Source organism: Heteronotia binoei, chromosome 19 (genome assembly GCF_032191835.1).
Source record: "Heteronotia binoei isolate CCM8104 ecotype False Entrance Well chromosome 19, APGP_CSIRO_Hbin_v1, whole genome shotgun sequence".
Taxonomy (NCBI): Eukaryota; Metazoa; Chordata; class Lepidosauria; order Squamata; family Gekkonidae; genus Heteronotia; species Heteronotia binoei.
The window spans coordinates 33,165,599-33,188,087 of NC_083241.1; the positions used below are offsets into that span (position 1 = coordinate 33,165,599).

The following is a 22,489-nucleotide window of genomic DNA, read 5'->3' on the forward strand; positions in this document are numbered from 1 at the left end:
ATGCCTTATGTGACCCAGCAGCCTGATTTCCCCAAAGGGAAAGTTATATGCCTTGGTTTGAAAGCAGGGGTCCCACCCCCCCACCCCCCACCCCCGCATGGTCCCCGTCAACACCTTTCCTGTTGCCCGCCAAGTGTTTTTAGAAAGTGGGCAGGGCCAAGTGTAGGAATTTTATCCAACAAGGCTTCTGATTGGATACTGGAGATTTAATTGGCTGAGCAGCTCTTTTAAAAACATTGCTTTGGCAGCAACTGCCATCACAGCACCAAGGATCTTCACTATGTCACCGAAGGTAAGCTGCTGATGCCATTTTATGGCTGGCTCCGCCCCCCTGTAACAGCCATTTTGTGGCTGCACCCACCACGCTGTGTCAGAAATCCCTACAGTTGCCAAGTCCCCCCCAGCTGCCGATGGGGGACTTTTTCTCACATGGAAGTGATATATCGCTCCAGGCACATCACTCAGGGACGCTCTAGGAAATCACAGAAAACTCTATGGTTTTGCACAAGATGCTGCTGACACCATTTTATGGCTAGCTCCTCCCCCTGTAGCAGCCATTTTGTGGCTGGGCCCACCACGCTGTGTCAGAAATCCCTAGAGTTGCCAAGTCCCCCCCAGCTGCTGATGGGGGACTTTTTCTCACATGGAAGTGATATATCGCTCCAGGCACATCACACAGGGACGCTCTAGGAAATCACAGAAAACTCTATGGTTTTGCACAAGACGCTCTAGCAATTTGAGGGGGGGAACTCTGTGATACCAAATTGCTAAAGCGTTCCTGTGTGACACCATCGAATTTCCCATGATTTCCTAGAGTGTCCTGGCACGATACATCACTTCCAGGTGATGTCATCACGCCGGACGCCAACAGGACTCTTTGAGGGTGGGAATCCCCTCAGCGGTCTCCTCCCTGCCAGCGGGTTGGGACCCACCAAACCGGGGCAGCCCTAGAAATTCCAAAGGTGCTCACTGGTTCAAAAAGCTGGGGATCCCTGCTCAAAACCAATCAGATGTTGGGGACAACAACCCCACCCACCCTGATGGACCAATCTGCTTCCGCTGATTGTTTTGAGGGCTCTAAACTCAGATTTCATTGGTTCCCTGTGCACCCTCCCGTGGCCTCCTCCCTCAGTTATGGTGGCACCTTAAATGCTGCCTCACTTGGGCTCGTGTGATTGTGTTCCGGTTGCCAACTCTGGGACAGGAAATTCCTGAAGATTTGTGGGCGGGGAGGGTGGAGTTTGTGGATGGGAGGGAGCCCAGCAGCACGTGATACCACAGCACCCACTCTCTGAAGTTACCATTTTCTCCAAGGGAACCAATCGCCTGGAGATCAGTGGTAATTCCAGGCAAACGGCAGGCCCCACCTGGAGGTTGGCAACCCAGGCTACTGTCTCCCCTTAACACAGTTTCCTCCCACCTTCTCTCCAGGCCTCCCAGATCTTGTGCCCGATCCAAACTACGTCCAGGCCTCAACTTACGTCCAGAGAGCCCACCTCTACTCCCTCCGTTGCGCCGCCGAGGAAAAATGCCTTGCAAGGTAGGACCGTCTCCCGTTTTTGCATCCCGGCTAATGCACAAGGAAAGGAAAGGAAAGGTCCCCTGTGCAAGCACCAGTCGTTTCCGACTCTGGGGTGACGTTGCTTTCACAACGTTTTCACAGCAGGCTTTTTAACAGAGTGGTTTGCCATTGCTTTCCCCAGTCATCTACACTTTCCCCCCAGCAAGCTGGGGACTCATTGACCGACCTCGGAGACTGGCAGCCCTAAGCAGTCCCCAACCTTTTTGGCACCAGGGACCGGTTTTGTGGAAGACAATTTTTCCACAGACTGGGGGGAGGGGGCAATGGTTTCGGGATGATATAATCATGCACTTCATTTTTATTAGTTTGGTGTGGTGGTGAAGTGCGCGGACTCTCCTCTGGGAGAACCGGGTTTGATTCCCCATTCCTCCGCTTGCAGCTGCTGGAATGGCCTTGGGTCAGTCATAGCTCTGGCAGAGGTTGTCCTTGAAAGGGCAGCTTCTGTCAGAGCTCTCTCAGCTCCACCCACCTCACAGGGTGACGGTTGTGGGGGAGGAAGATAAAGGAGATTGTGAGCCACTCTGAGATTCAAAGTGGAGGGCAGGATATAAATCCAGTGTCGTATTATTATTATTGTTATTATTATTATTACATTGGAATATATAATGAAATAATTCTACAACTCATGGCCCGGTTGCTAACAGGCCATGGACCAGTACCGGTCCACGACCCAGGGGTTGGCAACCCCTGATTTAGGCCCATGAAGTGCCCACCCGCTTTCGCCTCCTACGGCAACCCCCAATGCCATCAGTCCCACCCTCCCAAAGCTACCATTTTCTCCAGGCGAACTGATCGTGATAGATTGGAGAGCAATTATGATACCAGGTGACTGTCATTCCCCAGCTGAGCTTTGGCGACCCTCCACACTATATATCCCTTGTTCACTTTCCATATATCTTGTTCTCCTCTACAGACGTTAGGCAAGATGAGATTGATTTGCTGGCAGTTTGTTATGGCACTTTTATGCCAAAGGTCCCCGGCAGCGCAAACCCGTTACGTTATTAATATATCTTGCTTCTCGGTGTTCTGTTCCCCTAACTACGAGGCCAACCGCAGTTCTCCCAAATACAGAACTGGTATTTTGATGGACGATGCGGTCCGAGACAGGTACTTCCTCCGATAAGATCAACGCAAAGCGCATAAACTAACTTATTTGGCATTGGGCAGGTTTTGCTAGGTTGCAAGAACTGGGGTTTCAGTTTTCTTTACAGGCAAGTTTCCCAAGCATCATGTAAGGTTGCCAACCTCCTGGTGGGGGTTGGAGATGCCCCCAGAATTACAACTGACCTCCAGGCTACATAGAGAACATACTTGTTTATTATTTATTTAGAATAGGGCTTTTTTTTTTTAGCAGGAATGCACAGGAACGCAGTTCGGCTGGCTTGGTGTCAGTGGGTGTGGCCTAATATGCAAATAAGTCTCCACTGAGCTTTTCCTACACAAAAAGCCCTGTCCAAAACAATGATGATGTCAGAGGGTGTGGCCTAATATGCAAATAAGTTCCTGCTGGGCTTTTTTCTACAAAAAAGTCCTGATTTAGAACATATATTCCATGCCTCCTAGAGAAAATGGTTGCTTTGGAAGGTGGAGTGTATAGTATTCTACCCTACCTAGTTCCTTCCCCTCCCTGAACCCTTCACTCTCAGGTTCCACCCTCAAATCTCCAGTTATTTCTGAACCTGGAGTTTTTGAGCAGGCTCTCCTCTGCACACACTAGCGGCTACAGAGGAAAATTTGGAAAGGGGTTTTTTTTCCTATTTCCACCCCACTGTTTCCAAGGGAGGGAGGTGAGTTTGGGCAGCGAAGCAGGGACTCCAATTCAGGTCTCCCCAATTTCAGCCCAGCACTTTAACTGCTACACAACCCTGGTTCTCAAGGAGAAAAAGTGAAGAGACCAAAATGACCAAAACCAAAATTGGGAATGAATCATGCATCCAACGTGCTCTTCACAAAATTCAGAAAGCCTATGCAGAGTTACTCCAGTCTGGGGGTGGCCAAACTCGCTTTACGTAAGAGCCACATAGAATAAACATCAGAGGAAGGAAGGAAGGAAGGAAGGAAGGAAGGAAGGAAGGAAGGAAGGAAGGAAGGAAGGAAGGAAGGAAGGAAGGAAGGAAGGAAGGAAGGAAGGAAGGAAGTCACAGTCGGCTCGTGACACTGTAGGTTTTTCAAGGCAATTCAGAGGTGGTTTGCCATTGCCTGCCTCTGCATAGCAACCTTGGCCTTCCTTGGTTGTCTCCCATCCAAATACTAACCAGGGTTGACCTTGCTTGACTTCTGGGATCTGATTAGATTGGGCGAGCTTGGGAGGGAGGGAGGGAGAGAAGAAAGAAAGAAAGAAAGAAAGAAAGAAAGAAAGAAAGAAAGAAAGAAAGAAAGAAAGAAAGAAAGAAAGAAAGAAAGAGAGAAAGAACGAGAGAGAGAGAGAGAGAAAGAAAGAAAGAAAGAAAGAAAGAAAGAAAGAAAGAAAAAGAGAGAGAGAGAGAAAGAAAGAGAGAGAGAGAGAGAAAGAAAGAAAGAAAGAAAGAAAGAAAGAAAGAAAGAAAAAGAGAGAGAAAGAAAGAGAGAGAGAGAAAAAGAAAGAAAGAGAGAGAGAGAAAAAAGAAAGAAAGAAAGAAAGAAAGAAAGAAAGAAAGAAAGAAATCCAAATCAATGCAAATTCAGACCTCTCAACAGAGAAGCAATTATACAAGATTGAGTCCATTATGCAAATAGGGGTGAAGTGCAGAGATTTATCTTATGTGCCATTTGAGAAAATGGAAAGAGGAAAGACAGAGACAAAATCTACCATCAGGCAATGTCAACCCTGAAAATATTACAGGGTGAACCACAGAACACTGTCAACATTGCATTAAGAGTGTTAACAATGACCCTCCATTGCCGGGGTACAGCACATGCCATCAAAAATAAGCAGTTCCAGCATCATCTACCCTCACCCAAGATTCTTCAATAAAGTTCCCAATAACCAGGGGGTGTCTGGAGAGCTCCTGGTATCACAATTGATTTCCAGTTGCCAGAAACCAGTTCACCTGAAGAAAACGGTCACTTCGGAGGACGGACTCTATGACACTGGTCCCCACTGAATCCCCTCCCTCTCAAAACCCCACCCTCTTCAGGCTCTGCTTCCAAAATCTCCAGGTATTTCCCAACCTGGAGATGGCAGCACTATAAAACCTTTAATTGCTCTGCCATGGACCCAAATTCGGAGAGGTCTTTCTGGGCCAATCTACTCTGACTCACGCGGAAAGGTTTCTGTCAAAATCCACTCCTGGGGATCCCCAGAATTGTTAGGATTTGAACCTGGGACCGTCCCAACACAAAACAAGTACCATTTTCTCCAAGTGAACGGATCTCAGTTGCCTGGGGATCAGCTGTAATCCCTGACAAGAAGAGCCCTGCTGGATCAGAGCGGTGGTTCATCTGTTCCAACATCCTGTCTCACACAGTGGCCAGCCAGTTCCTCCAAAACGGCCAAGAACAGGGCATAGAGGCCGAGGCCTTCCAGGAGGCAACTTCAGGGGAAGGCCTCGGCCTCTCTGCCCTGGTACTGCCCCTCCAGAAGAACTGGCTGGCCACCCTGTGAGAGAAGATGCTGGACCAGATGGACCGCTGGCCTGATCCAGCGGGGCTCTTGCTACGTTCTTCTGTTCTTAAAGGGAAGCAACGGATAGCAATGATACAGGAAATGGAGGAATCAGGCTGTTTGGCGGGGAGAGGGAAGCGGCTACCCTCAGTAGGCAGGGAGAGCAAAATAAATACAACTTCACCAGAAAACAACTCAGGGCAAGCAGCCAGTTTTTTCAAAACAGGAGCTCAGCTTCCCAAAAATTGCTTTGTTACAAAACCCTCGAAGGCCCAAAGAGCAAAAGCAACAGGAAGACAGAAAGGGGTGGGGAAGGAATCCTAGGGTTGCCAATCCCCAGGTGGGGGCAGGGGATCCCCCAGTTTAGAGGCCCTCCCCCCACTTCAGGGTCATCAGAAAGCAGGGGGAGGGAAATATCTGCCGGGAACTCTATTATTCCCTATGGAGACTTATCCCCATAGAAAATAACGGAGAATTGATCCAGGGGCATCTGAGGCTTTGGGGTGGGGCTGTATTTTGAGGTAGAGGCACCATATTTTCCGTATAGCATCCAGTGCCTCTCCCCAAATTACCCCCCAAGTTTCAAAAAGATTGGACCAGGGGATTCAATTCTATGAGCCCCAAAAGAAGGTGCCCCATATCCATTATTTTCTATGGAAGGAAGGCATTTAAAAGGTGCGCGGTCCCTGTAAATGCGATGGCCAGAGTATGGAGTTCAATTATGCTTGTCACACCCTTGCTTCTGGCTCCACCCCCAATGTCTCCTGGCTCCACTACCAAACTCTCCAGATATTTCATGAATTGGACTTGGAAACCCTAAGGAATCCTGCCACCAGAGGAATAATTTGTAGAGATCAGCCGTGGACACTTTCCAGGGCACAGGATGAAACTAACTAAGCCATCAGCATTCTTACCTCAGGGCCTTTGTAGCAGAGGACGAAGTAAAGCGTTTAATTGCTGATGCTGTAAGCTACAAGAAGTCTCTTAAATCTAAGCTTCAGGGTCTGTCCAGTTATTTGGTCTTTTGGGGTCCTGATAGATAAGAACATAAGAGAAGCCATGTTGGATCAGGCCAGTGGCCCATCCAGTCCAACACTTTGTTACACAGTGGCCAAAAAAGCCAGGTGCCATCAGGAGGGCCACTAGTGGGGCCAGGACACTAGAAGCCCTTCCACTGTTGCCCCTCCCAAGCACCAAGAATACAGAGCATCACTGCCCCAGCCATGAGAACATAAGAGAAGCCATGTTGGATCAGGCCAGTGGCCCATCCTGTCCAACACTCTGTCACATAGTGGCCAAAAAAACAGGCGCCATCAGGAGGTCCACCAGCAGGGCCAGGACACTAGAAGCCCTCAAGCACCAAGAATGCAGAGCATCACTTGCCCCAGACAGAGAGTTCCAACAATATGCTGTGGCTAAGAGCCACTGATGGACCCTCTGCTCCCAGTGGGAGCTGAAGATCTGCCAGTATTATGACTGACCTCCAGGCTTACAGAGATCCATTCCCCCTGGAGGAAAAGGCTGCTTTGGAGGGTGGACTTGAGGGCATTGAACCCCACAGAGATCCCTCCCTAGGCTCCATCCCCCAAAATCTCCAGGAATTTTCCATCCCAGAGCTAGGGTTCCCAGGTCTTCCCAGCCAACAGGGGGATGCTGATCTCTCTTATACTTCATGAGCCCGGCGTGATGAAGGCCCCCGGAAGTGATGTCATTGCACCGGGCACATAATGTGGGAATGCTCTAGTATTTGGCTTTCAAATTCTAGGGTGCCACAGAGTTTTCTACTCAAATGCTAGAGCGTCCCCGAGGCAATGGGCCTGACACAATGACATCCCTTCCGGGTGATGTTATTGTTCAGGCATATCCGGCACCAATGGAGCTCTTCGGGGGCAGGGCTCTCCCTGCTGGCCAGCTTTGTGCCGGCGGAGGCCCCGAAATTGGGGGGAAACCCACCCTCAGAGGGCGAATGGGAACCCTATCTAGAGCTGCCAACCCCATAGGGAGGAAAGTAATTACTCGTATCAGTTCTGCATTGGAATATGCATTGATCTTTGGGGAATGATAGAGTTGCAAGGGACCTCCAGGGTCATCTAATCCAACCGCAATTTATGTACTTTTAATCTACCTGCCTGTCTCCTGGAGATTAACCAATGGTCAACGCAAATGGACCCACCGTGTCCTGGCTGTTGCTAAAAGACTTATATTACAACATTGGATAAATACAGAGATAAATGCCCCCTCCAGTAATTCAGAGGACTGAAAACCTTCTATCCTTACCAACATAAGGTTGCCAGCCTCCAGGTGGGTCCTGGAGAAAACCGTGTGTTAACAATTATACAAGCAACGACACTTAAGTTCAGTTAATATTGCATATATATGTATATTTTTATATCCCAATACGTAATACAACAATTTCCCAATATGTAATGCAACAATTTCTTCAGCCAAAATAAAGTATAATACTGTAACGCTGGTAAATTTTCTTCAGTAAAAATGCAGTGCGACATGCTTCTGGGTTTTTTGGCAGGTTTTGATAGCCTTTGTCGAACACACTTATTTCCAATATCTGGAACTAACGCTCAATTAAATTACAGCACGTTAGTCTGCTAGTCAGGGCCTTTTTTTGTAGGAAAAGTCCAGCAGAAGCTTATTTGCATATTAGGCCACACCCCCTGATGCAAAGCCAGCTGGAACTGCGTTCCTGCTCAAAAAAAGCTCTGCTGTTAGTCAATTTCTCATGCCAGTTGAGAAATTGACTAGCAGACTAATGAAGAAACTATACAGCACCTTCTTGGACACTGTATAAGTATAGAGCTTGCCTCTTCAGTGTGGACTCTCTGCACTGTTGCTTAGCAATTAGCAATACGATTGTATATTGCTTATTTGTTTGCTCAGGTAGAAGACGAGCATGGTCAGAACTGGAATACTGTGCAAGTTATAGTTGAATTACATATTGGGATATAAATATATACATACATATAAATATATACATATAAATATACACATATTATACAAATATATGCACTATTAACTGAGCTTAAGTGTTATCGCTTGTATAATTGTTAACACACCGTTTTCTCCAGGACTTAACTTTACTGTGTTTTCCCACTGGCTGCCAAGCCTCCAGGTGGGGCCTGGAGATCTCCTGGAATAAGACCTGACATCCAGGTGACAGAGATCCGTTCCCCTGGAGAAAATGGCTGCTTTGGAGGATGCAGTACTCCGTAGTACTATATAACCCACTAAAACCCCACCATCCCCAAAACTCTCTCTCTCTCCAGGATCTACCCCCCCCCCCAAATCTCTAGGTATTTCCAATTCAGAGTTGGCAACCTTGCATATAGCAAACTGACAACAATTGTGCATGAATGTATTTTTTAAAAAAGAAAGAAACAAACACTTGGAAACCTTTTCTAGAGGCTTATCTGTACACTTGCCACCTTGCGATTACAGAGCCAGTTTGGTGTGGTGGTGAAGTGTGCAGACTCTTATCTGGGAGAACCGGGTTTGATTCCCCACTCCTCCACTTGCAGCTGATGGAATGGCCTTGGGTCAGCCAGAGCTCTCTTATCTGGGAGAACCGGGTTTGATTCCCCACTCCTCCACTTGCAGCTGCTGGCATGGCCTTGGGTCAGCCATAGCTCTGGCAGAGGTTGTCCTTGAAAGGGCAGCTTCTGTGAGAGCTCTCTCAGCCCCACCCACCTCACAGGGTGTCTGTTGTTGGGGAGAGAAGACATAGGAGATTGTAAGCTGCTCTGAGTCTCTGATTCAGAGAGAAGGGCAGGGTATAAATCTGCAGTCTTCTTCTTTTTCTAAATAAGAGAAGATATGAATCAGCTTTGTTCAAGGGAGGGGAAGGGTAGAGGCAGAATCCGTCCCCCGCTCCATTGCTAACAGTGTGCAGTACGAACCCTGAACCCTCTTGGAGAGCCAGTTTGGTGTAGTGGTTAAGTGAGCGGACTCTTATCTGGGAGAACTGGATTTGATTCCCCACTCCTCCACTTGCGCCTGCTGGAATGGCCTTGGGTCAGCCATAGCTCTGGCAGAGGTTGTCCTTGAAAGGGCAGCTGCTGTGAGAGCCTTCTCAGCCCCACCCACCCCACAGGGTGTCTGTTGTGGGAGAGGAAGATAAAGGAGATTGTGAGCTGCTCTGAGACTCTTCGGAGCGGAGGGCGGGATATAAATCCAGTATCTTCATCTACCTCACAGGGTGTCTGTTGTGGGGGGAGAAGATATAGGAGATTGTAAGGCACTCTGAGTTTCTGATTCAGAGAGGAGAGCAAGGTATAAATCTGCAGTCTTCTTTCTTTTTTCTTTTTTTAAAAAGATTCTTTCTGCTTGGGGTAACTGAAGTTTTAAAAATATATCGTACCCCTTTTTACGAGGCTTACAACATATATTAGCATTCGCACTCAGGGCCGGTGCGTTACCGCAAAGCCCCTCCCCTCCATTCTTGCCATGTGTGCTCTTGCATTCTTCCAGCACTGCCTATACCCCCGAAGCGACAGACTACGACGTCCGAGTCCTGCTACGTTTCCCCCAGCGAGTGAAGAACCAGGGCACGGCGGATTTCTTACCCAACCGGGCTCGGCATACCTGGGAGTGGCACAGCTGCCATCAGTGAGTGAGACATCTCTGTACTGAAGAGGTCGTGGCTGGAAAGGAGCCAATGGCCAGCCAGTGTGGCATCATGCAGGGGTCCCCAACGCTGGCATGGGGCCCGGGGCAGCTGCCCCTATTGCCCACTGGCTTAACCACCCTTAGCCAGTATATGAGGCTTTGTGTACATAAGACCCTTGTTTTGGGCACCACATTTTAAGAAGGATATAGACAAGCTGGAATGGGTCCAGAGGAGGGCGACGAAGATAGTGGGGGGTCTGGAGACCAAGTCCTATGAAGACAGGTTGAAGGAGCTGGGCATGTTTAGCCTGGAGAGGAGGCAGCTGAGAGGTGATATGGTCACCATCTTCAAGTACTTGAAGGGCTGTCATCTAGAGGACGGTGTGGAATTGTCCAACATTCTGTGTCACACAGTGGCCAAAAAAACCCCCAGGTGCCATCAGGAGGTCCACCAGTGGGACCAGAACCCCAGAAACCCTCCCACTGCTGCCCCCGCCCCAAGCACCAAGAATACAGAGCATCACTGCCCCAGACATAAGATCATAAGAGAAGCCATGTGGGATCAGGCCAATGGCCCATCCAGTCCAACACTGTGTCACATAGCTACCAAATCCCAGATGCCATCAGGAGGTTCACCAGTGTAGCCAGAACCCCAGAAACCCACCCACTGTGGCCCCCCAGCACCAAGAAGACAGAGCATCACTGCCCCAGACAGAGTATTCCCTCTATATCTTGTAGCTAAGAGCCACAGATGGACCCCTCTGCTCCAGATGTTTCTCCAATCCCCTCCGTGAAGCTTGCAGCTCAGCTGCCACCACTTCCTGTGGCAGTGAATGCCACGTGTCCATTCCTCTGACCACAGTGCATGTCAGTATGGTCCAGCTGTCCTCCTGCCTTCTTCAAGCCCTGGTCTCTCTCCTTCAGGCATTATCATAGCATGGATGAGTTCAGCCACTATGACCTGCTCGATGCGGCCACAGGCAAGAAGGTGGCGGAAGGCCATAAGGCCAGCTTCTGCCTGGAGGACACCACCTGTGACTTCGGGAACCTCAAGCGTTATGCCTGCACATCACACACACAGGTGAGAGGGGTCAGGAAAGCTGGAGCCGGGGAGGGGGGACAATCAGCCTATCTGATCAAGAGACTCAACTCAAAGCCAATAGAACCTTCTATCCTCACCTGGAGGTTGGCAGCCCTGCTACCCAGCATCCTTTGAGAGAGAGGCCTTGGCTATCCTGCACGCACCTATGACCAATCTCCAAGCCTTGTCTTTCCTTTCTTTTCAGGGTCTGAGCCCCGGTTGCTACGACACTTACAACGCGGACATCGACTGCCAGTGGATTGACATCACAGATGTGCAGCCAGGGAATTATATCCTAAAGGTCAGCTGCTCTTTCGACTTCGTTTCTTGGTGGCCCAGGACTAAAAGAGGCTTAATGTAGGAAGCTGAAGCAAAATCAACATTTGCTTGGCAGCCAGATTAGACGTCATCTGCAAAATGCTATTCTTCAACGATGAAGATGCTGTGAATTTAAGGGGAGGTGTTTGTGAGTTTCCTGCATTGTGCGGGGGGGGGGGGGGTTACCCTGAAGGTCCCTTCCAACTCTTTGATTCTATGATTCCTGTCTCCCTCTGTGGCTCTCTGGGTGGCATATCTGAGTCTTCCCTCACTTGGTTGGCCTCCCCTGTGAGATAGTGTTAAGGTTGCCAACTCCAGGTTGCAAAATTCTTGGAGGGCTGGGTGTGAAGCCTGGAGAGGAGAGGAACTGGGGAGAGACAAGGCCACAGAGTCCCCCCTCCAGAGCAGCCATTTCCTCCAGGGGAAACTGATCACTGTTGTTTGGAGATCAGTTGTCCTTCCAGAAGTTTTATTTATTTACCTACTTCCAGGGGTGGAATTCTAGCAGGAGCTCCTTTGCATATTAGGCCACACGCCCCTCATGGAGCCAACCCTCCAAGAGCTTACAGGGCTCTTAGTACAGGGTCCAGAGATAGAATTTTAGCAGGGGCTCCTTTGCATATTAGGCCACACACTCCGGATGCAGCCAATCCTCCAAGAGCTTACAGGGCTCTTAGTACAGGGTCCAGAGATAGAATTCTAGCAGGGGCTCCTTTGCATATTAGGCCACACACCCCTGATGTAGCCAATCCTCCAGGAGCTTACAAGGCTCTTTTTTGTAAGCTCTTGGAGGATTGGCTGCATCAGTGGGTGTGGCCTAATATGCAAAGGGAGGTTAAGCTGAGAGGATGAGACTGGCCCAGGGTCACCCAGACATCTTCCATGGCATGGCAGAGCTGGGATTCGAACCTGGGTCTCCCAGATCTATCCAGTGCTCTCACCGCTACCCCACCCTGGCTCTCCACAACAGCCAGGAATTCCCCAGGACCTGTCTGGAGGTTGGCAACCCAAAGTAGAGGAGGATGAGTGAGTGTGAGAAAGAAAGAGAGAGCACAGCCAGCTTAAGGCCACCAGGTGACCTTCATGGCCAAGTAGAGAGTCGAACCTGAGTTCTGGGCTTAGCCTGACCCTCAACCTACTGACAGACGCCCAAATAAATTACAACTTGCTTTCCATATCATGGGTCTTCCAGGGCCAGATTAACAATTAGGCCACGTAGGCACTGGCCTATGGGCCCCCATGCCTTTAGGGGCCCTGGGATGGCTTCCCCCCCCCCCCCAGTTTTCCCCCTGCCTGCATCCCTCCCAGGCTTCACGCGCAGCCAGCAACTGAGCTGCTCTTTGCCCGACTTGCCTAATGTGGCTGCTGGTGGTGTCATGGCCAAGCCTGCCTCTCTCTGCCTCTCCCCCACAGCTTTGTGAAAGAGGCTTTTGAGAAGGTGTTTGCAGGCTGCAGTGGGGATCGCGGGCGGCAGGGCGGGTGCTCCGACTCAGAGATAATTTGCGAAGGGCCTCCTGAGATTTTGACTGCCTAGGGGCCTCCGCAGCGTTTAATCCGGCAGCGGGGTCTCCCGTCTCCAGTTTGGAGGCCGGCTGACGCTGTTTGTTTCCCCAGGTTCAGGTGAACCCCAAATACATCGTGATGGAGTCGGACTTCACCAACAACGTGGTGAGATGCAACATCCACTACACCGGGCGCTACGTGGCCACCACCAACTGCAAAATTGCCCAGTAAGTCCAGGCACAAGGTCGGTTACGGGGCTGCTCACACACAGCCCAGCCTCTGAGCTTCCTGCCCGGAGATGTGCAGAGGATGATAAAACTAGTTGGTGACTCGGGAGGGTGGAGTTTAGGAAGAATGTGATGTCACTTCTTGGTGATTCTCTAGGCTAGGGGTCAGCCCAACTTGCTTAATGTAAGAGCCACATAGAATAAATGTCAGATGTCTGAGAGCCACAAGGCATGAATATCAGATGTCAGAGAGCAGGAAGGAAGGAAGGAAGGAAGGAAGGAAGGAAGGAAGGAAGGAAGGAAGGAAGGAAGATGGGGAGAGGGAAAGGTGGAAAGAAAGCAACTTTAACTTTAAATGCATTCTCCAAGCTGCCAGCTGGCTTGGCTTGAAGAAGTGATTTAAAGAGGCAAATGCGACAGTGGGGGTTTCAAGAGCCACACAATATCTGTGAAAGAGCCACATGTGGCTCCTGGGCCACAGTTTGGCCACCCCTGATTTAAAGGCGCGCGCACACAATCCAAAACGCAAGCAGTTTTGCAGGCTTCTTCTAAGCCTGTGGAGATATAAAGGCATGTGGCGGCTGTTGGGGCGGGGCTTCCCCCCATTGGCCAGCTGGCTGGTGGCAGGGAGGAGCCTGCAAAACCAGGGGATCCCCCGCCTCAACCCGGGGACTGGTAAGCCTTGTCCAAGAGCACCTTAAAAACTAGCAAAATTGGTTTTAAGGGAAGAGCTTTTGTGATGCCTCAGCCAGTTTGATGTAGTGGTTAAGAGTGTGGATTCTTATCTGGGAGGAACCGGGTTTGATTCCTCACTCCTCCACTTGCAGCCTCTGGAATGGCCTTGGGCCAGCCATAGCTCTTGCAGCAGCAGAGTTGTCCTTGAAAGGGCAGTTTCTGGAAAAGCTCTCTCAGCCCCACCCGCCTCACAGGATATCTGTTGTGGGGGAAGAAGATAAAGGAGATTGTGAGCCGCTTTGAGACTCTGATTCAGAGAGAAGGGCGGGGTATAAATCTGCAGTCTCCTTCTTCTTCTCAGATGTTAGGGAAGAGCTGCACAGGGTGTCCGTTGTGGGGGGAGAAGATATAGGAGTTTGTAAGCCGCTCTGAGTCTGATTCAGAGAGAAGGGTGGGATATAAAGCTGCAATTCTTCTTCTTCTCCTTCTCCACTTGAAAGCCTGGAAAGCCATTGCTAGTCAGAAGAACTGATAACAAATAAGGTCAAATCTGGGAATCTCTGAAGCAGAAACTGAGGGGGAGGCATTTCTGCCAGCAAGCGGCTCTCCGAGCCTGGCCCGCCAGCTCAGCTCCGCTTTGAATTTTCTAGTCACAGGTGCTCCGAAAGAGGGAAGCCAACGGTGATCCGAGGCTGCATACTTCGCTGGTGACCGCAAGCTGGGGCTTTGATCTCCTGCAGCTGCCCCCCCCTTCCCGCTCCCCGTCCCGGCCTCTGTGTGGTTTTTGCTGACCAGGGCCGGCCCGTTAGCACTTAACCACATCCACTGGGCAGCCAGCAAAAACAGAGGCCTTCCCAGAACTGCCCGGCGAGACTTGTTGATTTTGACCAAGGAACTGAGAAGGGATGGGGAGAGAAAGAGGAAAATTGAGTGTTTGCCCCCCAAAATTTGAAGAAATGCTGCGTGGGGGGAGGAGAGAGGAATGGGCTTTGAATGGGAAAAGCCTGATTATCTGCTGATGAGACCAAGGAATATCTTTAGACTTCCCAGCTCTGGGTTAGGAAATTCCTGGAGATTTGGGGGGAGGAAGAGCTGGGGAGGGAGGGGTTAGGGAGGGGAGGGACCAAACTGGAGAGCCAGTTTGGTGTAGTGGTGAAGTGTGCGGACTTTCATCTGGGAGAACCGGGTTTGATTCCCCACTCCTCCACTTGCACCTGCTAGCATGGCCTTGGGTCAGCCATAGCTCTGGCAGAGGTTGTCCTTGAAAGGGCAGCTGCTGTGAGAGTCCTCTCAGCCCCACCCACCTCACAGGGTGTCTGTTGTGGGGGAGGGAGATAAAGGAGATTGTGAGCCGCTCTGAGACTCTTGAGTGGAGGGCGGAATATAAATCCAATGTCTTCTTCTTCAGCAGGGTATAAAGCCACACAGCCCGTCTGTTTGGTGTGGTGGTGAAGTGCGCGGACTCTTATCTGGGAGAACCGGGTTTGATTCCCCGCTCCTCCACTTGCAGCTGCTGGAATGGCCTTGGGTCAGCCATAGCTCTCACAAGAGTTATCCTTGAAAGGGCAGCTTCTGTGAGAGCTCTCTCAGCCCCACCCACCTCACAGGGTGTCTGTTGTGGGGGAGGGAGGTAGGGGAGGTTGTGACCGCTCTGAGATTCAGAGTATAGGGCGGGATATAAATCTTCCTCTTCGCCGCCTTCTTCTCTTTCCAAAGCAGCCTTTTTCTCCAGGGAAACTGTTCTCTGTGGCCTGCAGACTAGTTTTAATTTTTAATTTTTATTTATTTATTATATTCTATTTATAGCCCGCCCTTTCCCACATGGGCTCTGAGTGGGGAGCAACAATCAATAATGCAAAGTTAAAATCAAATTCATATAATAAAACAATGTAACAGTCTAAAAACACTGCTTTTCGTTCTGGGGGATCTCTAGCCATCACCTGGAGGATGGCAACCCTAGAACAGTGCAGATTTCCTTGGACTGATATAATCCTTCAGGGCAGAGATACCTGATTCTACCAAATCTTAGGAAAAGATGGATAAGCAGAAACAAAGAATCACCATACACTAGGGGCATGCAAGGGGGGGGGGGGAATCTGGATTTTTAAAAATTCAGGTATATTGGACCCAGAAAATATCAGTAATTCTCAATATTCCCGAATCCCAATACTGGTACTGTATTAGAGCCAGTTTGGTGTAGTGGTTAAGTGTGTGGACTCTTATCTGGGAGAACCAGGTTTGATTCCCCACTCTTCCATTTGCACCTGCTGGAATGGCCTTGGGTCAGCCATAGCTCTGGCAGAGGTTGTCCTTGAAAGGGCAGCTGCTGTGAGAGCCCTCTCAGCCCCACCCACCTCACAGTGTGTCTGTTGTGGGGGAGGAAGGTAAAGGAGATCGTGAGCCGCTCTGAGACTCTTCGGAGTGGAGGGCAGGATATAAATCCAATATCTTCTTCTTCGGATTTGGTATATTTGGGAATCCTGAATTTGTTCAGGTTTGTTATACCCTATGGGAACCATTAAAGTCAATGGCAAATCTATCCTGGGATATATTCAGTGGTCGAGAGGAGGCTGAAGAAGAAGCTCCAAATCTGTGCACAGCTGCCTGAGCCGCTCCTCAAAAAAACCTCCGCGTTTCAAAATGATGGGACCAGGGGGTCCAATTCTACAGGCATCCAAAGAAGGTGCCCCCATCCTCCATTGTTTCCAACAGGGGGAATAGCAAAGCAATATAAGCTCAGCAGAATGACCCAGAAAGATCTCTGCAGTAGAAGGGGAAGTGGGTGGGGCACTTTTGCAAGACCAGCTGCACAAATCACTGCAATGTGCCCCGCAGAACCAGTGCCACTGTGGCAGTGCCAGAACCAAACAGGACTAAGATCAAATCTGAGAAAGGTTAAAACGCTTGGGGCTCTCTAGCTTGGAGGGGGTCAACTGAGGGGTGACATGATAGAGGTTGACAAGATTCTGCATGGGATGGAGAAGGTAGAGAGAGAAGGACTTTTCTCCCTTTCTCACAGTACAAGAATGCGTGGGCATTCGATGAAATTGCTGAGCAGTCGGGTTAGAAGGGATAAAAGGAAGTACTTCTTCATTTAAAGGGCGATTAACACATAGAATTCACTGCCACAGGAGGTGGTGGCAGCTACAAGCACAGACAGCTTCAAGAGGGGACTGGATATGCATATGGAGCTGAGGGCCATCAGTAGCTATTAGCCACAGCTTACCGTTGGAACTCTGTCTGGGGCAGTGATGCTCTGTATTCTTGGTGCTTGGGAGGGGCAACAGTGTGAGAGCTTCTAGTGTCCTGGCCCCACTGATGGACCTCCTGAGGGCACCTGGGTTTTGGCCACTGTATGACACAGAGTGTTGGAATGGATGGGCCATTGGCCTGATCCAACATGGCTTATCTTATGTTCTTATCATTGTAAGAGTGGTTTGGCATGATGGCTAAGGAGACACAGGTTCAAGTCCCCACAGTGCTCCAAAGTTCACTAAGATGCCTTCAGTCTTTCTCTCTCTCTCTTTCAAATAAGCTTCATTGCAGCATGAGGATTCAAACTCAGGTCTCTCGTCCATCACCTCTCACCATCATACTAGCGTGGAAAGCAACCGTGCAGGATTTTAGTCCGAATCACACTAGACTGCTGGTGATGTCCTAGCTGAAAAACTTTCTCCGGAAGAGAGAAATGCAGTGTGGCCTTTTTTAGATTTCTTTGTACATCTTCCTAAGCAACTGTTTACCTGAGAACCGGTTTGGTGTAGTGTTTAAGAGCAGTGGACTCTAATCTGGAGAACTGGGTTGGATTCCCCACTCCTCCACCTGCAGCCTCTGATCCAACATGGCTTCTCTTATGTTCTTATGAGAATCTCTGAAGTAGAAACTGAGGGGGAGGCAAATCTGCAAGGACAGCAGAACCAACGCAATATAGTAGTACCCCACAGCAGAACCCAGTGCCAACCTACCAGTGCCCAGCAACAGAACCCTGTGCCATTGCAGCAAATGCCAACTCAACGGGACTGATACCAAGCGCAGAATCACAATCCAAGTAAGAACATAAGAACATAAGAGAAGCCATGTTGGATCAGGCCAATGGCCCATCCAGTCCAACACTCTGTGTCACACAGTGGCCAATATATATATATATATATATATATATATATATATATATATATATATATATATATACACACACACACACACACACACACACACATATATTGGCCACTGTGTGACACAGAGTGTTGGATTAACATGTGGAATTTACTGCCACAGGAGGTAGTGGTGGCTACAAGCATAGCCAGCTTCAAGAGGGGATTGGATAAAAATATGCAGAGGTCCATCACTGGCTATTAGCCACAGTATATGTGTGTGTGTGTGTGTGTGTGTGTGTGTATTGGCCACTGTGTGACACAGAGTGTTGGACTGGATGGGTCATTGGCCTGATCCAACATGGCTTCTCTTATGTTCTTATGTGACACAGAGTGTTGGACTGGAGGGGCCATTGGCCTGATCCAACATGGCTTCTCTTATGTTCTTAACTTATGGTGACCCCACAGAGTTTCCAAGAAGGAGGAGAGATTGGATTTATACCCTGTATACACACACACACACTGTGGCTAATAGCCACTGATGGACCTCTGCTCCATATTTTTATCTAAACCCCTCTTGAAGGTGGCCATGCTTGTGGCCGCCACCACCTCCTGTGCCAGTAAATTCTACATGTTAATCACCCTTTGGGTGAAGAAGTACTTCCTTTTATCTGTTTTAACCCGACTGCTCAGCAATTTCATCGAATGCCCACGAGTTCTTGTATTGTGAGAAAGGGAGAAAAGTACTTCTTTCTCTACTTTCTCCCTCCCATGCATAATCTTGTAAACCTCTATCATGTCACCCCACAGTCAACTTTTCTCCAAGCTAAAGAGCCCCAAGCGTTTTAACCTTTCTTCATAGGGAAAGTGTTCCAAACCTTTAATCATTCTAGTTACCCTTTTCTGCACTTTTTCCAATGCTATAATATCCTTTTTGAGGTGCGGTGACCAGAATTGTACACAGTGTTCCAAACGAGACCGCACCATCGATTTATACAGGGCCATTATGACGCTGACTGATGGGAAAGTTCAATACGGCTGAACCACAAACCGAACCGTAACAACGTCAGAACTGGGAAGTTCATTCGCGAACCAAGACAGTTCATTGGTCAAAGCGGTAGACAAGTTTCACCTTTAAGACCGACTAAGTTTTATTCAGAATGTAAGCTTTCGTATGCTCTTAAGCAGACTTCATCAGACATTATTGGTCTGTGAGCCGTTTAAAGCTTAAACCTCAGGGGCTTCCAAACAGCTAAGCAGCAGAGACCACTGCACTGCTGTTTGGTTTAAATGGCTCGGTCCGATTCAGTATAAGGCCGCTTCATGTGTTCATGCTCAGAGGTCATCACAGGTCAAACATGGCCTGACGGCTCTTTACAAACAGATAGCTGCACACAGAGAATTGGCTCCAGGTTGCTGGTGAACCCAGGGCCAGCCCTAGACTGTCTGGTACCCTAGGCGAGGCTAACTTCTGGCACCCCCCACCCCCGCACTGATAACATCAGCGAGTCACATGAGGACGCCCAATGCGGTGCCCCCAGAAGGCCGGCGCCCTAGGCAATTGCCTAGACTGCAGGGCCAGCCCTGGGCGAACCAACTGGTTTCCCACAGCACAAACGTCAGCTCCGGAAATTGGGAGGGACTGCCTCGCCTCCTTGCATCGGGGACACAGCATGGGAGGAGAGTGAAATCTACCTCTCCCCAATCTGATTTCTCTCCCCTTAGCTGCTGTTCACATATTCAAATCCACAGGGATCTCCTTGCATCTCATCTTGGATGGAGCAGAGGTCCATCAGTGGCTCTTAGCCACAGCTTATCGTTGGAACTCTCTGTCTAGGGCAGCGATGCTCTGTATTCTGGGTGTTTGTGGGGGGGGGAAGGTGCCAGTGGAAGGGCTTCTAGTGTCCTGGCCCCACTGATGGACCTCCTGATGGCACTTGGGTTTTTTGGCCACTGTGTGACACAGAGTGTTGGACCGGATGGGCCATTGGCCTGATCCAACAGGGCTTCTCTTATGTTCTTATGTGACACAGAGTGTTGGACTGGATGGGCCACTGGCCTGATCCAACATGGCTTCTCTTATGTTCTTATGTGACACAGAGTGTTGGACTGGATGGGCCATTGGCCTGATCCAACAGGGCTTCTCTTATGTTCTTATGTGACACAGAGTGTTGGACTGGATGGGCCACTGGCCTGATCCAACATGGCTTCTCTTATGTTCTTATGTGACACAGAGTGTTGGACTGGATGGGCCATTGGCCTGATCCAACAGGGCTTCTCTTATGTTCTTATGTGACACAGAGTGTTGGACTGGATGGGCCACTGGCCTGATCCAATATGGCTTCTCTTATGTTCTTATGTGACACAGAGTGTTGGACTGGAGGGGCCACTGGCCTGATCCAACATGGCTTCTCTTATGTTCTTATGTGACACAGAGTGTTGGACTGGATGGGCCACTGGCCTGATCCAACATGGCTTCTCTTATGTTCTTATGTGACACAGAGTGTTGGACCGGATGGGCCATTGGCCTGATCCAACATGGCTTCTCTTATGTTCTTATGTGACACAGAGTGTTGGACCGGATGGGCCATTGGCCTGATCCAACATGGTTTCTCTTATGTTCTTATGTTCATCTAGCTTGTTCCTAAATTCAGTGGGGGTCGATCCCAGAAGGAAGCATTTGCAAAAAAGAATAATAGATCCTTTCCTTGATTCCTTGCAGGGCTTGCAAAACCACCCTCTTTCAGCTCGCTTTCAAGATAGAACCCGGCTAAATTGACTTTTAGCCATCTTATATATGACTGTGAATTGTAGCACCTTAATTATTAATACATAACAGCTGTTTTATTAAATTTTAACCTAATTTATAACTGTAATTTAATTGTATTTTAATTTGTCTTATTGTATTTTACTGAAATCATGGTTGTTCCATGTCTGTGAGCCGCCCTGAGCCTGCCTTTGGCGGGGGAGGGCGGGATACAAAAATAAATTATTATTATTATTATTATTATTATTATTATTATTATTATTATTATTATTATTATTATTATTATTCTTTTTACAGGTCTTGATTTCAGCTCGGGTGATACGGGGGCAACCAGCCTCAGCCGCCCACCAGCCCAGCCCCACAGATCCTGAGCTCTTTCAAGCTGGCCGGATAGGAAGAGGAAATACTTTCCAAACATCTCACCTCAACCGGAGAAGGAAGTCCCATCGGAGAACACAAGTTGAATAAGAGTTGTCACTTTAAATACTTTTATAAATACTTTGTCTGTAGTCTCTATTTCCTTCTCAAGTGAAGACTATCGCTCATTCGGGGGGTGGAGGGAGGAGCCAGGACCCCCAAAGTATAATATCCCCCTTATATTGTCAGCATCTCTAAGGATTCACATCAGTAAGGCCAGGGCTTTCTTTTGTAGCAGGAACTTCTTTGTATATTAAGCTATGCCCCCCTGATATAGCCAATCCTCCAAGAGCTTACAGTAGGCCCTGGACTAAGAGCCCTGTAAGCTCTTAGAGGATTGGCTACATCAGGGGGGTGGGGCCTAATATGCAAAGGAGTCCATGCTTCAAAAAAAAAAGTTCAGAGTAAGGCTATCTATTAGCCCTGTGGCACAGAGTGGTAAAGCTGCAGTACTGCAGTCGGAGCCCTCTGCTCAGGACCTTTCGATCCCAGTGGAAGCTGGGTTCAGGTAGTCGGCTCCGGTTGACTTAGCCTTCCATCCTTCCAAGGTCGGTCAAATGAGTACCCAGCTTGCTGGGGGGAAAGGGTAGATGGCTGGGGAAGGCAATGGCAAAGCACCCCATAAAAAGCCTGCCGTGAAAACGTTGTGAAAGCAACCTCACCCCAGAGTTGGAAACGACTGGTGCTTGCACAGGGGACTGCCTTTACCTTTACCTTTTTTAAGGCTATCTATAGCTTTCGTAGTCATGGATAGTTCCACCACGTGGACCAAAAAATCTGCACGTTGGGGCCATTCAGGCTTAGGGTACAGATTTCTACAAACATGAGACCTCCCCACGCTTGCAGGAAAATCTGAAAACTTAAGGGGAAGGGGAGAAAAAAAAAAGAAAGAAATAGTGAAACTTTCACAAACACAGATATTGCAGTTCTCACCACTCCCGAATACTTGGAGGCTGAGATCTCAGGCACCAGTTTGGAGTTGCCAAGGCAACTCCAAACAATGTTATTGTTGTCTCTTACTCTCTTGGGGGAGAAGGGGGCTTTTTTGTGTAATGTTAGAGACAGAACAGAAAGAAGATCAGAAAGTTGTGCAGCTAAACGAATGTCCGATATAAGACTGAGTTGAGCAGAAGTGATGACAAAGGAAAGGAGAGAGGGAGGGAGAGTTTGGCAGGAGAAAGAGGGAACGGGCTGATGGTAGATGGGCTTCCTCACAAGTCCCCCTCGTTCTTTGTAACAGAAAACTTGATGCTGTAGTTCAGGGTGGCCAAACTTGCTTAATGTAAGGGTCACATAGAATAAACACCAGATGTTTGAGAGCTGCTAGACATGGATGTCAGATGTTGGAGGGAGGGAGGAAGATTATGAAGACTGCAAATCTATATCCCGCCCACCTCTCTGAATCAGAGACTCAGAGCAGCTTACAATCTCCTGTATCTTCTCCCCCCCACAACAGACACCCTGTGAGGTGGGTGGGGCTGAGAGGGCTCTCACAGCAGCTGTCCTTTAATTTTAAATGCATTCTCCAAGCCAGCAGCTGGCTTGACTTGGAGAAATGACTTAAAGATACAAACACCTTCTCCAAGCCAGCCAACGGGGTGGTGGGGGCTTCAAGAGTCACACAG

At 49.0% G+C, this 22,489-nt stretch overlaps 1 protein-coding gene across 2 annotated transcripts in view; it reads left to right on the forward strand.

Moving 5' to 3' along the window:
- Positions 1–20,961, forward strand: part of LOXL1 (lysyl oxidase like 1) — a 39,007-nt gene extending 18,046 nt beyond the window's left edge. The window contains exons 2-7 of one of the 2 annotated variants that reach the window (XM_060260165.1): positions 1,432–1,540; positions 9,648–9,785; positions 10,710–10,866; positions 11,072–11,167; positions 12,799–12,918; positions 20,745–20,961. In XM_060260165.1, coding sequence (XP_060116148.1) covers positions 1,432–1,540; positions 9,648–9,785; positions 10,710–10,866; positions 11,072–11,167; positions 12,799–12,918 — 620 coding nt within the window. In that variant the 3' untranslated portion in view covers positions 20,745–20,961. The remainder of the gene's footprint in view (positions 1–1,431; positions 1,541–9,647; positions 9,786–10,709; positions 10,867–11,071; positions 11,168–12,798; positions 12,919–20,744) is intronic. The other variant, XM_060260164.1, reaches the window with a different exon arrangement.
- Positions 20,962–22,489: the final 1,528 nt, after the last annotated feature.